This window comes from Lagenorhynchus albirostris, chromosome 4 (genome assembly GCF_949774975.1).
Source record: "Lagenorhynchus albirostris chromosome 4, mLagAlb1.1, whole genome shotgun sequence".
In the NCBI taxonomy this organism is placed as follows: Eukaryota; Metazoa; Chordata; class Mammalia; order Artiodactyla; family Delphinidae; genus Lagenorhynchus; species Lagenorhynchus albirostris.
Window position 1 is genome coordinate 105,541,512 of NC_083098.1, and position 18,083 is coordinate 105,559,594.

An 18,083-nucleotide genomic window follows, 5' to 3' on the forward strand; every position below is an offset into this window, starting at 1 on the left:
AGGGAGGATAATAGTACCTACACTCCATACAGCCATTCTGTGAAAAGATATAATTTAATACCGTAAGTCCTTAGCAGAGGGCCTTGTACTCAAGTTTGTTTGCTATTGTTATCCTAGCTGGGGTGACTAGATGAACAGTGATAAAAGTCAGGATGAGAATACAAAGACTTGGCAGGCTCAGAGGACAGAGAAAACGGTGAGTTCACTTTTGGATATACTGAGTCTGGAATTTCTGACACACAGTGTTTGTTGAATAACAATAGAAATGAGTGGGTTTTTGTTTTTTAAAGAACTGTGGTTATGTGCCAGGCACTGTTATAAACTCTTTACCTGTATAATCCCATTTAATTCTCCACAATGCTGTCAGATAATTTATATTATTTCCATTTTACAGTTTATTTAGCAAAAGAGTAAACAGGCTTGTGGCTTAACAATATTAACAAAAACCTCGGGGCTTCCCTGGTGGCACAGTGGTTAAGAATCCCCCTACCAGTGCAGGCGACATGGGTTCAAGTCCTGGTCTGGGAAGATCCCACATGCCGCAGAACAACTAAGCCTGTGCGCCACAACTACTGAGCCTGCGTGCCACAACTACTGAAGCTCATGCGCTTAGAGCCCGTGATCTGCAACAAGAGAAGCCACCGCAATGAGAAGCCCTCACACTGCAACAAAGAGTAGCCCCCGCTCACCGCAACTAGAGAAAGCCCGTGCACAGCAACAAAGACCCAACACAGCCAAAAATAAATAAATTTATATAAAAACCCCCAAAAACCTCATTCCCAGAAGGCAAAGGAAGTTGTGATTTACTCTGCTAGTAGTAAGTGAGAAAGTAGATCAGCTGGGATTGGACCCAGACAATCTGATTTCCACGCTGGTATGCTGAACCACTATAATGGCTCAAACCATTTTGAACCTCTGGCTTCTAATATCTCTTAACACTAGAGTCTATTAAGATACAGTGTCCTATTTTACATAGTGTTAAATGTTTAATAATAAAAATACCTGACATTAAGTGAATGGCTACTATATGCCAAGCATTATATGTATAATCTTCAATCTCCACAATAACCTGTCAAGATATTATAATCGATATTTTACTGCAGTGGAGACTAAGGCTCAGAAATGTTCAGGAACTTGCCCATAGTTGCATAATTATGGAGAGATTTGAGCTCCTCTCTGTTTATTCCTGAAGTCTGTTTCATTTCTGTATCATTCATGTAGTAATCTATCATGCAAATTTAGCTATATTACATTTAGTGTATCATGTCATTGTGTTTTCCAAATGATAGCATGAGTTCCATGAATTCTACAACCACCTTATGAAGTTTGAGAACCAGTTTTAATTATGGATGTGTAGTTAAAAACTGGGATAGTATTTTTCAAACTTTAGTTACATAGGAATTGTGTATAGGGTCTGAGACCTTGCCCCACATGTATTGAATCAAATTTCCAAGGGTGAGTCTCAGAAATCAGATCTTTAAAAGGATGGGATGTGTTCTTAATCAGGTTCCCAGAGGACTATATTCCGAATAACACTGTAAGGGATGGGGCTAGTTCACGTACCCTTGGCATCTGAGCTCTGGTTGAAGTCTTATTGTACTTGCATTGTCAGCACCATACAGTTTATTAACTCTTAATTATTATTTCAGAGCTTCTCTCATTAATTTAGCTGAGAGCAAGCATTTAGCTAAGAACCTTGAAGCAGTACGTATTCTGTCTCCTGTTCTGCCACATATTATTTCCCACTGTCTGCACCCCTTTTCACTGATGAAGCTCTAGGCAGGCTATATGGTAGGACTTGTGTTTAACAGAAAGTGAAGTGTGATGCTGTACAAGAGGGAAAGAGCATCGCAGTACAGTGAAAATGAGAGATCTGGCTTCAAATTCAACTTGTACCTCTGAGCGTTGATTCCCTCGTCGGTAAAACTGGGTTGGCAGAACCTAATTCACAATGTTGTCAGATAATGTGGTGCCTGGTATACAGTTAGTCTTTCAGTGACTGATGGCTATCATCAATGCGTAATTTACCCCTACGTTTGGAGAGGAAGATCATAGAAGTATTAAGTTGTGTGTAAAAAAAAAAAGGATATCATTTTTCAGGAATGTTCAGTTAGAGACAGGCAAGATTAAACGTGTAAGTCTATGATTCTTCATGAATAATAGCATTCCTTTTATTTCGACCCATCCTAAAGCTGACTCAAATTGGACATTTACATTTGGTAAGTATTTCACAACCATCTCTTACTTATTATTTCCCTGCAGACTCGGTCAATATGACTTACTATTTTATTTTATGTGGCTAGACTGTCAGCTTCACTGTATCCTCATGAAAGAACCTAAGCTAGAATGACCTGCTAAGCCACTCTGGGATGCTTGATCCCCAGAAACTGTGAAACAAATGTTTTAAGCCACTAAGTTTTGGGATACTCTGTTATACAGCAATAGATAACTAATAGCATGAGACAAAGAGAAAACCTCTATCTTGTTTCAGCCACTGTCGTTTTGTATATTCTGTCACTTAACAGCCAAATCCGAGTCCCTCCTTTCTCCAGTTAAATTTATTTGTAGAATTAACCTAAAAAAAAGTCTTTCGTGCTTCCCTGGTGGCTCAGTGGTTGAGAGTCCGCCTGCCGATGAAGGGGACACGGGTTCGTGCCCCAGTCCAGGAAGATCCCACATGCCGCGGAGCGGCTGGGCCTGTGAGCCATGGCCGCTGAGCCTGCGCGTCCGGAGGCTGTGCTCCGCAACGGGAGAGGACACAACAGTGAAAGGCCCGCGTACTGCAAAAAAAAGAAAAAAGAAAAAAAGTCTTTCAAGGTGCTATTTCTGGAGTCCCAGAGACTGAGAACTGGAGGAGACCAAAGAAAGCATCTTGTCCAATCTCTTCATTTTATAGGTGAAAGTAACAGCTAATATTTAGTGGTTTCTGTGCCAGGCTCTTTGCTAAGTTCTATATAACATGTAATTCTCAGGATATCCTGTGAGGTAGAGACTCACTGTCCTATTTTACAGGTGAGGAAACTGGGTCCGCACTCCTACCCACTTTGCCTTACTGTCTCTCTATTGTTAAAGAATACTTTCAAACAGTTCTATCACAAGCATATGCCAATGTTTTATTACAATCTTGCACATAAGGGAAAAAATCTGTAGTTATGCAAAGAATCATCCTGGTAGAGACATTTTAGGAAAAGTGACTGGAACGAATCACAAACTAGTTATAAAGAAAATAGTGATTGGTTAAAAGGTCAATTAACTCTTGATCTGGGTTGTTGGTGACTGATTTCCCATAATAGAGAAGCACTTGCCTGGCAGAGCCCTTTTTACATGTCATAGATTAATCAATATGTATTAATTATCACCCCTTATCACTCTCAAAAGTGTCTGTACAGATGAGAAAACTGAAGCCCCAGAGTGGGCCATTGATTTGCCTAAGGTCCCATGGAAAGGTAGTTAGTGGCAGACATGGAATTAGAACTCAGGCCAATGTTTTATGTATTAAACAAGTTGTTCCCCCCAAACCCAGCTATTAGTCAATTAATGGAAGTCAGACACTCTTGTTTCTTTCTGCCTACATAGCTCTTAGCATTTTAAAAATTCCTGGGAGTTGCCTTATGTACCTGGGGATATTTTTTGTACTGTGTTCTGGGCTTATGAGGAAGGAAGGAAACAGAACTGATACTTCCCTAAATACTTTTTTCCCTTCTCTGTAGGCAGAGATTAAGCAATCACCGACCTGATTTCATCATTACAATGGATGTAAGCCTGACAATTTACAGGAAACTAATTGTTCCTTTCCATTCCAGAAACTTGTGATACTTTCCCTCACTACATGTTGCAAACAGCTAAGTCAAGTTGTCTGTGATAGTAGTCAACACCTTTCCCTTGGGCCGTATTCACTGCACCGTTCAGCATGTTAGCTCATAATAGAGCCTTTGATTGGAGTTGGTGTTGACTTGGCAATATTTATTAAGAACAGGTAAGCGATACACGGGTATGTCTAGGGAATGGAAGGCTCTTAACTGTCTGGAACTTTTGCAAAGAAACATTATGGACCACTGTGTACATCTTATCTCCACATTTCTACTGGAGTAAAGTATGGTCTTCGCATTACCTAAACTATTTCTTTTCCAAAGATAATCTAAAGAACTGAAGTACTCTATATTTGGACACATATAGTTTGTGGAGTGGCCTACATTCTTCTTTGTTGCCTTTCGCTCCTGTTCAGAGGTGAATAGCACATATTAGGCATTTAGTTTGTTGACATAAACTGATGACAGAGAGCTGTTTTTCAGTGTAAGGTTAAGTACAGATTGTAGAATGAGGAAGACATAGATTTATATCCCTGATTTTCCACTCACTAGCTCTATGACCTTGGACAAGTCAATAAATCTAAACATTATTTTCCTTTTCCCGTCAAGTGGGAAAAACAGTAGAAGCTTCCACATATGGTAGTTGTGAGGATTACACATGACAATTCATGTAAAGCACTTATAATACATGTTAAGACATCAATACATCTTAATTATTGTTTTCTTCTGTTTACCTCCACCTGTATCTTTTCTCTTTCCTTTAATCCTTCCCCCACTCTGTTTTTCCTCATCTTTTAACTTCTGTCCTATCTGTCCCTTTTTCTTTTATGCCTTTTCCTCTTCTCAGCTCTTCTGTTATCCTATGCCTTTGTATATGTCCAAGCATGTCTTTTTTTCATGTATGAGGCATCAGTGAATCACCTCTAGGGGAGAAAGCTCCACACCTTGAATAAAAGGGCACAGTAAGTAGCACCCGTATTCCAATCTGATGACTTATTCTTATTTATTTAATTGATTTTTGGCTGCGTTGGGTCTCAGTTGTGGCATGCAGGATCTTTGTTGAGGCATGCAGGATCTTTTGTTGTGGTGCACAGGCTCTTTATTGTGGCGTGCGGGCTTCTCTCTAGTTGTGGAGTGCGGGTTTTCTCTTCTCTAGTTGTGGCACGCAGGCCCAGTTGCCCCGTGGCATGTGGGATCTTAGTTCCCTGACCAGGGATCAAGCCTGCGTCCCCTGCATTGTAAAGCGGATTCTTTACCACTGGACCACCAGGGAAGTCCCTGATGCCTTATTCTTTTAGTCAAGAATGTGCTCCAAAAATGCAAACTTAAAGTTCTGGGAATGGACACAGACTCACTGTGAGCACAAAGGGCCACGGAACAGGAAAATGCCCAATGTGGTAGATCCCCCCCACCCCAACTTTCTAGCAACTATTTGGACATTAAAAAGATCTGGCAGCTAGGGCAGCCTAGCCAAAGTGAAGATGGTCCTGTGTGTATGTCCTATAGGAAGTGCAACAGGGGCTTGGTGGTCTAAAGAAGAGAAGTCAGCTAGAACTCACTGGAATGGCTTCCTACCGACAAGCTGGGAAAGGCCCATGTCAGAAGGAAGGGACCGTGTGGCAGGAGATGAAGGCGCAAGTCTCCAGGCACAGGTACAGGAAGCATTCCAGGACTCTATATGTCTGTGCAGTAGGCTGGGGCTTCCGAGAGACTGGATATAGCTCTGAAATGATGGATCTAACGGTGATTGATATTAATTAAACTGAAATCTTTAAAAAAACGTAATTTTGTTTTTCAAATACAAAATTTGGAAAAAAGTTTTGTTAAAATTTTGAGAAAAAAGTAGCTCCCCTCTCCCCTAAATCAGCCACAGTCCCAACACCAAAAGATAGCCACTGTCAACACTCTGATGTATTTCCTTTTATCCCCTTTCAAATGCATTTATAAAATACAGTTGCCATAAGGTTGTTTCTATTATATTCATTTCTGTATTCTGACATTAAAAGTAAACATGCTCATTTAAAACATTGGAAAGAATAGAAAAATATAAGGGAGGGAGGGACTCATCTATAACTTTTGTCAATCAGAGGAGACATTAAGGCTTTGTGTCATTTATGCCACCCTTTTTATGCATTTTTGTAAGCTTGTTATGGATTATGTGCAATTTTGATTCTGCTTTTTTCAGTTAACCTTATATCATACCTGTTTCCCCAAGGTCATTAAAAACACCATCCTTACCCTCAAAGATGCTTCCAGTCCTACCAGGAAAATTGATGTGGACCCAAGGGTGTCATAAGCAGAGTAACCAGAGGCAGAGCAGATTAGATACAATTTTGGGATAAACATAAAATGGCTCTACCTGCAATTAGCCCGGCTGCTGCGGATTATACATAATCAGACATTTTAGTATTTTTAAAGACTTAAAAGTCTTTTAAAATGCATTATTATTAACAAATTTTTATAACTATAAGAATAATAGGTGAACACAGTAAAATATTAAAACTGTATCAAAGGGTATGTATTTAAAAGGCATTTAACTGTTTCCCATCCTAGAAGCCCTGCTCACAAATTTCTGCTGTCTTATCCTAGAAACACATACTATACTTTTTTTTTTTAAACACAAAAGAGAACATATTTAACAAAGTGTTCTCTACATTGTTTTTCTTAACTTAGAACTTCTTGGTTTCATTCCATATCAGCAAACATAGATCTACCTTATACTTTTTAACAGATGCCTATTTGTCCATTGAATGAATGTACTATAATTTATTTATCTAATATCCAGTTGATAGACAGCTAGTTGTTTCCAATTATTTTTGTCATTGTGCAAAAGATTTTATTATATCTTCTGTGACAAGCTTTTCTTTCCATAGTATTATGGGCTGAATTGTGTTCCTCCCAAATTCATATGTTGAAGCCCTAATCCTCAGTATGTCGGAACGTGACTGTATTTGGAGACAGGGCCTTTAAAGATGTGATTAAGTTAAAATGAAGTGGTTAGGGTGGGCCCTAATGCAATCTTCCTGGTGTCCTTATTTGAGAAGGAGATTAGGACATAGACACCAGACATACACAAGCACAGAGCAAAGGCCATGTGAGGACACTGTGAGAAGGTGGCCATTTGCAAACCAAGGAGAGAGGACTTAGAAGAAATCAAACCTGCTAACACCTCAGTGTTGGACTTCCAGAACTGCAAGAGGAGAAATTTCTGTTGTTTAAGTCTGTGATATTTTGTTATGACAGCCCCAGCAAATGAATACACACAGGCACTCATCTGTATATAGTGAAAACAAATGGGGAAATAGAATTCACTACTTAAGTTTAAAGAAAGAAAGTAAAAGTTTGGGGCAAAATGCAGGCTTATGTACATTTCATTTTCTGAGGTCCATGTGCATATAAAGTATCTGAAAGGAAAATGAAAAAAAACTCCCAAAAAACCAAAACAAACCGTAGCATCTGGCCTCACATTCCAACTCAGTGGCTATCTTTTCTTTTAATAATGCCATCATCCCTGCTAAGAGCTTTACTCCTAAATCAACCTGCAGCAATTGTTGTTTGGCTAATTTGACTGACAGTAAGCATCAACTCTGGTACTGAGTTAGGACTGGGATTCCAGCTGTTGGGGATAGCAACAACTTTTCATTGCTTGCTTTCACAAGTAACCTGCTGCAGGGTAAAGTGCTGTGTCACATACTCAGCTAAATGGAGTTAAATATAAATGCCTTAGAACTGACTTTCCCTGACCAGTAACCCTCTCCAGGGCCCTCAAAACCAGGGTTGGAAAATACCAGTGAAGAGGCCTCATGTCATCATACATTTAGGTCACCAGGGAATGATTTGGCATTTTCTTCCCCTGTAGCATGCTGTTTTCAGAGAGAATGAGAGAAGGAAAGAACAAATTTCCAATCCACCAGGCACTATACACTTTGGAATATCACTGCTCTGTTCATATGCCTTCTCTAGTTTCCTTGTTACCCACAGCTAGATGGTCTATTAGAATTCCTTCACTTTCATTTACCAGAAGAAATCATAAAGGCATGATTAAACCGACAACCTTAGCCTTAATAACAGTTCCTGATCTGATGTAGTTGTAGGAATCCATAAAAATGATACTACACTGATCAATGTCTTCTTTTTTGGGGCAAAAGTTTAATGTAAATCAATCATTTATTCTGGATATATCAGGTGATTAATTATTATCTTACTCAGCATATGGAGCAAATGTTAATAACTTCTTCTGAAGGGAAGAATGACCCACAGGACTTATTTTTTTATATTACTTTATTTCTTTCATTTTGTCATCTTAAATTCCCTGAAATGGCCAGTCCAACGTGGCTGTAGTTTAGCTAACTACACAGCTTCAAATTCTAGGTTACAGTGAAACTGTGGGTGGATGGACTTTTTTGTTGTTAAACACATATTTAATGTGCTTGGTTCTAGGGGTACACTGGTGAACAACAGACACAAACAGGTATTGGGAAATAAAACATGGTGTATTAAAAGCTAGTTAAAATGAGGAAATTACAGAATGCCATGAACTTCCTTCATTCCTTCTTTCTTTATTCAACTATTGAGTACTAAGTGTATGTAAGATAGGCATTGTTCTAAGTGCTGAGGATAAAACTATGTGCATATTCTCATGGAACTCATTGCTCTATATAACTGGTTGACCTGAGGTCTGGGTCTACATTCCAAGATAGCTAGAGTGACAGATCAGAATGAAATAAAGAAATAGATGGAAAATAAGAAAATGTCTTCTGGGGGGTATTAAAAAATATAAAAGCAAAACCATAGTGAATGAGTAGAGTTTTAAAAGAAAGGAGAAGGGGAGAGGATGGGAGAAAATGAGAGAGATATCAAGGACCTTATCTATATTCTATTACTTAGGTGCTATTCCTGTTTCTAGGACAGACTCTGTATAAACCGTCATCTCTGTATCCCACACAACTAACAGGGTGCCTTGGGATGGTGGTATTGGACCTAGATTTATATGTCCGGATTACTCGCTAATTTGTGGGATGCTAGGTAATTACCAGAATGCCTTCAATACTTAGTTTCCTACAGTACTACCTCACAGATTTGTTTTATTTAATAATGATAGCTTACAGACAGTACTTACTATGTGCTAGGTACTATTATAAACAATTCAAATGTATGAACTCTCTTAATTCTCATAACAATCCTATGAGGTAGGTATTTGTCTTAGTCAGCTCAGACTGTTATAAAAAAATACCACAGATTGGGTGGCTTATAAACAGCTGAAATTTGTCCTGGTCCTAGAGGTTGGAAGTCCAAGATCAGGGTGTCAGCTCAGACTGTTATAAAAAAATACCATAGGCCTTCCCACGTGGCGCAGTGGTTGAGAATCTGCCTGCCAATGCAGGGGACACGGGTTCGATCCCTGGTCCGGGAAGATCCCACATGCCGCGGAGTAACTGGGCCCGTGCGCCACAAGTGTTGAGCCTGTGCTCTGGAGCCCGTGAGCCACAGCTGCTGAGCCTGCGTGCCGCAGCTGCTGGGGCCCGCGCGCCTAGAGCCCGTGCTCCACAAAGAGAGAAGCCACCGCAATGAGAAGCCCGCGCACCACAACGAAGAGTAGCCCCTGCTCGCCACAACTAGAGAGAGCCCACGCACAGCGGCGAGGACCCAACGCAGCCGAAAATAAATTAAAAAAAAAATACATAGATTGGGTGGCTTATAAACAGCTGAAATTTGTTTGTCCTGGTCCTAGAGGTTGGAAGTCCAAGATCAGGTTCTCAGCATGGTGAGGGCCAGACTGCTGATTTCTCCCTGTGTTCTCACCTGGGGAAGAGCAGAGAAGGGAAGCAAGCTCTCTAGGGGACTCATTATTAGGGTTTTACCTTCATGACGTCATCTAATCCTATTATCTCCCAAAGGTCCACCTCCTAATAACACATGAGGGGTAGGGTTTCAACATTTGAATTTGAGGCAGGCACAAGCACTGAGTTCATGGCTGTATTAACCCCATTTTATATACGAGGAAACTGAGGAACAGAGAAGTCACGGTAGCTTGCTCAAGGTCATACATGTAGTATATGGCAAACGAGGAATCCAACTTCATCTCCAATCTGTGCTTTTAAACACTGCTCATATTGCCTCTCAATAAATGGCACATAGTAAGATTAGAGACAAATCTATTCTTCTAAAAAAGTTCTTTCTTACAACCTTCTACTCCATCATTTATTGAATATTTATCAAGCCCTTATATTGTCCTGGAACTGTGACAGACAATACAGATACAAGGGGTGAACAGAACATCCGGTTCTTGCTCTCCTGGAGTTTATTGTCATTAAGCAAATAACATAACCCTTCCCAGGTTCTCAGCCTTCCCTGTTTTCTCCCATTTCTCTGTGTCTATTAATCCTCCAGCCAGCCAATCCAGGGTTGATCTGGATGAGAGAAGCCCGTAATAGGGTCTTCCTAGGTCTCCTGGAGGGCTGGGGCCGGGATGAGGTGACCTGTCGGGAAGAGCCACACTGACCTTTTTCTTGGCAGTGACCTGGTTTGTCTCCTTTCTCTCTGAGCCTCGGGTTAAAATGGAGGGATGTGTCTCGAACTTCCTTTCCACACTAACTTTCTCTCATTATTTACCCTCCTGCCCAGCACCCAAGGCCTTTCCGACATCCCTGACCTTGCGTCCCTGTGCTTGAGGTGAATTCCTACCTCCTTGATCCCCAGGAGACATTTTCCCTCCTTGGAGTCTCCAGAATTCCACGCGGCCCGTCCCTTTCGCCCGCCCCGGAGGAGATGCGTGGTCCCCGCCCAGCCTCCAGACCCAGGCTCCAAGCCCGCCGCGAGCCCACGGGCCGCCGTTGTCCGGTCCTGTCCCACGTCCCCGTTTTCCTCATGGGGCGCAAGTTTTGGGAGCCCCCAGTCCTGGTTCCCCCAATCGCTGGGACCTCTGATCAGCGGGCAGGGAGGTCGGTGCTCGGGCCGGCGGCCGGGCCGGCATCCGCATGGGCAGGGAGGCGAAGGGCGGCTCAGGAGGGCCGGGGCGCGCACAGCGCAGTCGCCCAGGCGGACCGGGCGGTCGGGCCGGCCGCGGCCATTGTACTCGGTTGCCTCGGCCTCAAGACCTGGTAGGCATAGCGGCAAAAGGCGCTGACAGCACCCTAAAACGACACCCCCTCGTCTCAGATCATGTATTTTGTGTTGCAATACATAACAGACAAACAGGGAAACGACTTGGTTTCTTTTTCTGGCGCAGAAGGAGGACGAGCAACGTGAGTTGAGCGGGGAGGTGAAAGCGCGAGCCTCCGCCGCGCGCCCGGTCACGTGGTGCCGTAGGAACCGCATGGCGGCGACCCGCGCGCCCCCGCGTCCCGGCCGGCCCGGCAGCCCGGGCGCGCGCTCCGACGGGGCGGGCGCATGCGCAGGGGGGGGCGCCGCCTCTGCCCCGCGGCGAGGGTGTCTATGGAGAGGCGGCGGCCGCGCCTGCTGAGGCGGAGGCTGAGGTGGTGGCGATGGCGCCCTTCCCCGAAGAAGTGGACGTCTTCACCGCCCCACACTGGCGGATGAAGCAGCTGGTGGGGCTCTACTGCGACAAGGTAACGGTGTGCGGGGCCTCTGGCTCTGGGCGGCGCGGGCGGAGGGGAGGAGCGGGCCGGATCCCTGGGCGGCCGGGCCTGCGCGGCGCCTTCAGCCCCCGGGGGCCGCGCCGGGCGAATTGTAGCCTGCGCAGCTGTCAGCGCCGTGCTCGCTGCCCCGCACCTTCCGCGGGGAGCCCACGCCCCGCCCTGCTGGCGGCCTCGGACGTGCCCTCGGAGCTCGCGGCGCGGCCCCTTCCCGGCCGAGGGCCTGGCCACCCGCCGCCCTCGGGGCGGGCTCCCCGCGGACGCGCCGGGCCTCCCGCCCCTGCCCCCTGAGGGAGAGGGGCCCCTGCGCCCCTACCGATCTCTGGGGACCCCGGGCCGGCTACCTGCGGTGGCTTCCTCTCCCCCTGGCGCAGGCTGTTTCTGTAGTTGTCCGCCACCTCCCCCATCAATACTGCCCCCCCGCCCTACCCCCGGCCTGTGTTGGGCCTCCCCGATTCTCCTTACGAACACCCATCCATTCTTCTGAACCTCTTGCCCGCTTTCTGGCCCAACGAGCACCTTCTCCCAACTCCTCCCTGCTCATTTTACGCCCCAGGTTTTCTCTGGTTTGATTTGGGAGAAAACTCAGGTTTCGTGGCTTACGAACCAGAGAACCTTCACTCTTCTTTTGTGGTCATCTTTTTCCTTGCAACTTTTATTGTCCGGATCGTTTACTAGATGTCGATTTTGTTATAAGACAGCTATTCTCTGTTGGAATTCTTTACGTGGGCTCGAATAAAAGGGCTTCGGAACAAGTTGATTTAACTGCGAGAACCTTTTTGCACTCCTAATTCGTGCAGCATAAGCTGAAAAAGCACTTTTGTGGAGATAGTTCAGGGCTGTTTGCTAATGCTTTTTGAGTCCACATTTTTGTCAAAAATTTATGTTGGGTAGAGTCCACATACGGATATTCTGAGAACTTCAGGCAATCCTGCTTCATGTAGAAATGAACCAAACAAAAAGCATTTAAAGACCTATTGCTTAAGCATGGATATCAACTTTGATGAACTTTCAGAAATTACATAGCACTAAGCAGAACCGCTGTTGCGAGAAAAGAGGTGTTCTTATAGCCCATGAGGTGGTTGGAGGATGCCCCGTGTTCAGTGCCAGGCCACACTTAAAAAGCATCCACAACCATCTTTTCCCTCCCTCCATTTTGAAAATTAACAATACCCGATTCAGATACAGGTTTAAATACCACGGCAGTCTAGGACAGTGGTTCTCAACCTTGTTTGCTCAGTAGAATCACCCTAAAGCTGTTAAAAATGCTGATGCTCAAGTCAGTAAAATCAGCATCTCTGAGGCTGGGACCCAGGCATCAAGTATAATTTAAAGCTCTCCAGGTGAGTCCAGTGTGAAGCCAAGGGTGAGAACACTTATCCAGGAAAAACATAATGAATGGGTAAGCCGTTAGTTAAGCTGTGTAACTCTGGAATTAAAAAATATATATATTTGTTTAATTTATTTAGTTTTGGCTGCACTGGGTCTTTTTGCTGCACGCGGGCTTTCTCTGGTTGCCCCAAGCGGGGGCTACTCTGTTGCAGAGGCCGGGCTTCTCACTGCGGTGGCTTCTTGTCACGGAGCATGGGCTCTAGGCGCGTGGGCTTCAGTAGTTGTAGCACGCGGGCTCAGTAGTTATGGCTCGCGGACTCTAGAGTGCAGGCTCAGTAGTTGTGGCGCATGGACCCAGCTGCTCCACGACATGTGGGATCCTCCCTGACCAGGACTCGAACCTGTGTACCCTGCATTGGTGGGCAGATTCCTAACCACTGTGCCACCAGGGAAGCCCTAGATTTTTGAGTTAGCTTACTGTAGGGTTTTTACCTGCTCTGGCTTTTGAACTTAGTTATTCTGACGGTATCCTTTAATTGCAGGAAAGAAAAAAATGGGGAGGTATTTTTACTTTCTCAAAACCAAAAAGGGAAAGTTAATGAGGAGTAATAGAATTTGAGGTCTTCTCTCTAGACTGGGGAGAGGTGGTCCAGGACCACCTGAAATTGTTACGGAAATTTTGGTGCATGTGTACCTTTTTCTAGGAGGTTTGTGGCTTTCATCAGGTTTCCAAATGATTGTGACCCTCCCAAAATGGTTAAGAATCACAACTTTATCTAGCTACGTGCTAGACTAACCAGCGTATTTAAAAAATTGAAGAAGTTAGTCACTAATGTTGTGTGTCATTACCTGGTGATTGAGAACGTTAGAACAAATTTTGAAAATACAGTGCCCTTTTTAAAAACAATATTTGAGTCAAATAAGATTCTTTTTGGTAGTTAAATGTCCCCTTTTGAAATAACTAGGAAAGCATTTTCAATTTGACATAGCAGAAGTTAAAATTATCACTAATTTTGAGTTAATTAGATGTAGTTAATGAGATTGTTGTATAAATTCATCAGGAAGATTAAAAATTCCAATTTTCTGAACTGTGGATCAGAGACCAAGGTGATTTAGGGGAAAAAAAACTGCGTAGGAATTATACATCCGGATTCCTTCTTGATACTGATAGTTAATTGGAATCTCTCCTAGGATGCCCTTCGGGAGCTAAAGGGGAAAAATGTATTTTATAATGGCTAAATTGTCTTAAAGGAGTATATGTTTTTATTCATTTGGCATCTCAACTTTTTTTAAAAATTATTTTATTTTTATTTTATTTATTTTTGGCTGCGTTGGGTCTTCATTGCTGCACGCGGGCTTTCTCTAGTTGCCGCGAGCAGGGGCTACTCTTCGTTGTGGTGCGCAGGCTTCTCATTGCAGTGGCTTCTCTCGTTGTGGACCATGGGCTCTAGGCATGTGGGCTTCAATAGTTGTGGCATGCGGGCTCAGTAGTTGTGGCTCGCAGGCTCTAGAGCGCAGGCTCAGTAGTTGTGGTGCATGGGCTTAGTTGCTCCACTGCATGTGGGATCTTCCTGGACCAGGGCTTGAACCCGTGTCCCCTGCATTGGCAGGCGGATTCTTAACCACTGCACCACCAGGGAAGCCCTCAACTTTTGCCTTTACCATGTTTTGCCTGTACAGACCACGGGTATCCAGCCCAAACAGCATATAGTAAAACTTTACAAAATGAGAACTAGCTTTTGTACTTAAACGAAAAAGATACAAAATACGTTATTTCATCGTATACTATATGTTGACTCTGAATGCCCAGTAATTATAAAGAAGTCAGTTTTATTTTGAATATTGACTTTTCAAGTACAATATATTTTAGAAGCATACATTTATTAGCAACAACAGTTATTTACGTGCTTAGACTAGTTTATTTAGAAGAATTCTGAAGTTGTGGGCCATTTTTTTTTTAAGATGTTGGGAGTAGGAGTTTATTAATTAATTAATTTATTTTTGCTGTGTTGGGTCTTCGTTTCTGTGCGAGGGCTTTCTCTAGTTGTGGCAAGCAGGGGCCAGTGTTCATCGCAGTGCGTGGGCCTCTCACTATCGCGACCATCTTGTTGCGGAGCACAGGCTCCAGACGCGCAGGCTCAGTAGTTGTGGCTCACGGACTTAGTTGCTCTGCGGCATGTGGGATCCTCCCAGACCAGGGCTTGAACCCGTGTCCCCTGCATTAGGAGGCAGATTCTCAACCACTGCGCCACCAGGGAAGCCCATGAAGTTGTGGGCCATTTTAAATATTGCTGTATTATATCTAATTTAATACTTTGCTCATGGGTTTCCTTTTACATTTATAAAAGGTTTTATAGAAAGATTTTTCACTGTTGTTATCCAGACAGCAGTCCTTTTAGGTACGTAAAGGCAGAGATATTTCTGTTTTATAGCTGGGGATTTGTAGGGCTAGATTAGTTAGACCGAGTTTACATAAGCAGTTAGTGATAGATCCAGATGGAAACCCAAGTCAGGATCATGATTCCTAGTTTAATTTTCTTCGTATAAAACCAGAGTAGTTTCTGAAAAAATTTTCTGGTAACAGTCTATTATGAAATCTTTCGCTAATTCACTGACCTTCCAAATTAGGATGATTTTAGGCAATATTTACATTGGATCACATCCTTTTTTCCAGTTTATTCCAATTCCTCAGTTTTTCCTCTAATCCTCAAAACTTGACAACATTAATTCTGCCAGTGGGCATGGAGTTTCTACTGACACTTGGCCCTGTAGTAGCTTGTATTGGCCATGCGAGATGTAGTTCCTATTCCTTTAGGAGATTACAGTCACACATTTGTGCTAGGATGGAAATCCAAATGCCCGTTAGTGGGAGCAAAGGGAGGTATTTGGTCAGCTCTACGTTAAAGTGTCAGGAGTGGGCTTCCAGTCTCTTTGAACTGATTTCTGAGAACAAGGTAGGTGATGGTTGTAAAGATGTGCATAGTACAGAGCTTTCCAGACTGTACAATAAACCAGCTATAAAAAATTCAAGTGGTGGAGGCTTTATGGAGTGCCCAGGTTTTTCAGGTAAGGATATTACCTGAAGTGCCATCTACTTTATCATTTTATAAAGATAGGACATTTAATGAGCAAAGCCATAGGCAGAAAATAAGCTCAGAATAATTCGAATAGATTATTTTTTAAAAATTGAATGAGTATAGCTTTATGAAGAATTCATTTAGTTTTCCTCGATTTTCTGTTCCTCTGCATACCTGTAAAAACTTATTGACTGGCATTGAGTTATTGGAGAGAATATGTTTTGAATTGAGAGCTAAGGAGAGGAAGGAAAAGGGAATTTAATGAGTTCTTACTACATGCTTACTTACTTTTAATCCTCACAAGAGCCCTGTGAGACAAGTATTATCCCTTATTTAAAGATGAGGAAACAGACTTAGTGGTTAAGTAACTTACCCAACTCACTCAACTAGTAATTAGGGGAGCCCGAATTTTTAACGTTTAGAATTTGTTTCCTTTCTGAAGCCCATGTTTTTTGCATTACCTTACTGGTTCTGCTATTTACTACTAGCTATATGATTTTACGCAGAACATTTCACCTGTGGATCATAGGTTTTTCTATCTGTAAGTTAGTTTGAGCAGATAGTTATTAAGGTTTCTTCACTGAGTGTAAATCTCCCTCGCTTAAATGAAAGCATTGTCTGGCCGAGGAGAGAAAAAGTAAAAACTTATTTGGGGTAATAGTATTTGAGTTTTTGTTATGCAGTTTTCCATATCTGCTTCTGAACTTAATATCTAGTCTTTAAGTGGCACACAGCTTCAAATCAGTTTGAAGCCAGGCTATAAGTATGATTTTAAGTTGTAGAATGTCTGAGGCAGAAAATCAGTTTTTTTAAAATTGTTTACATGATACTCTTTTCTTTTTTTATAAATTTATTTATTTATTTTTGGCTGTGTTGGGTCTTCATTGCTGCGCGCGGGCTTTCTCTAGTTGCGGCAAGTGGTGGCTTCTCTTGTTGCGGAGCAAGGGCTCTAGAGCGCAGGCTCAGCAGTTGTGGTGCACAGGCTCAGTTGCTCCACCGCATGTGGGATCTTCCCGGACCAGAGCTCGAACCGGTGTCCCCTGCATTGGCAGGCGGGTTCTTAATCACTGCGCCACCAGGGAAGTCCCAGAAAGTCAGTTATAAATTCTTTTAAAATATGGGAGATACCATGTTACTGATTGTTACTATTTGTTGATTATGTGTATCCTGTTCTATGTAGGTTCCTTGTTGAATCTGCTAGGCATCAGAGGATACACGCTTATAGGTCACTTGGGAACTTTTATAATCTTACTGTAGAACAGTGTTTTTCCAAGTGTGTTCTGTGACTCATTAGTGGGTCATGGAATCGATTTTGTGGGTCAGAAATAACATTAAAAAAATGAGGGGACTTCCCTGGTGGTCCAGTGGTTAAGACATGGGCTTTCACTGCCGTGGATCTGGGTTCGATCCCTGGTCCGGGAACTAAGATCCCACAAGCCATGTGGTGCAGCAAAAAAAAAAGAAATGGAAAAGTAAATGATAGAGTACATCACAGATGAGGGAGGGAAATATTGTTTCCTGAAATTTGTTTGAAGTGTTTGTGGTGTGTGTGTCTGGATTGTGCTATATTTCATACTAAAGGTCATGGTTAAACATGTTTGAAAAAACACTTCTTTGGGGCAGCATTTCTCAACTGCAGCACTGTTGACATTTTGGGCCAGACGGTTCTTTGTTATAGGGGCTGCTATCCCGGGCATTGTAGAATGTTTAGTCCGTCCCTGCCATTTACCCGCTAAGATGGCAGTAGTGCTTCTGCAGTCTCTAAACCTTGTCCATTAGTTCCTGGGGGGCAAAATCGAACCCCTGGAGAGAACTAATATTTTAGAGCAAGCATTCTTTCTAACAATTTACTCTGTTGGCTCTGAAGAGATAGCTTTATGATTAGGACTAACATTGCATCTTGTGGAAGGTAAGTAGGTTTTATAGTCATAGAGAGTTGACCTCTGTTTTGTTGTCTACCAGTTGTATGATTTTGGGTAAGTTATTTTCTCTGAGCTTCAGGGTTTTCACCTATAAAATGGGAATTATAACATCTACTTCCTAGGATTGTTGTTAAGAATTAAATAATATCTAAAAATATTTAGTATAGTACCTAGCACGCTCTAGGCCTCAGTATGTCCCAGATATTATTAGGGTCTAGGTTTATTTTTTTTCTCAATCAAGTCTCTATGATTGAATAACTTTCTAGAGGTAAACAATTTAAAAAAATGATTCATATACACAAATTTTTTAAAAGTTAAACTGTATATGCTCAGGTTATTCTTTTCACT

At 42.8% G+C, this 18,083-nt stretch overlaps 1 protein-coding gene across 4 annotated transcripts in view; it reads left to right on the top strand.

Moving 5' to 3' along the window:
- The first annotated feature begins 11,198 nt into the window (after positions 1 to 11,198).
- Positions 11,199 to 18,083, top strand: part of FBXL5 (F-box and leucine rich repeat protein 5) — a 51,646-nt gene continuing 44,761 nt past the window's right edge. For 2 of the 4 annotated variants that reach the window (XM_060148485.1, XM_060148484.1), the window contains exon 1: positions 11,199 to 11,377. In XM_060148485.1, the coding sequence (XP_060004468.1) occupies positions 11,294 to 11,377 (84 nt within the window). In that variant the 5' untranslated portion in view covers positions 11,199 to 11,293. The remainder of the gene's footprint in view (positions 11,378 to 18,083) is intronic. The other 2 variants (XM_060148481.1, XM_060148483.1) reach the window with 1 other exon arrangement.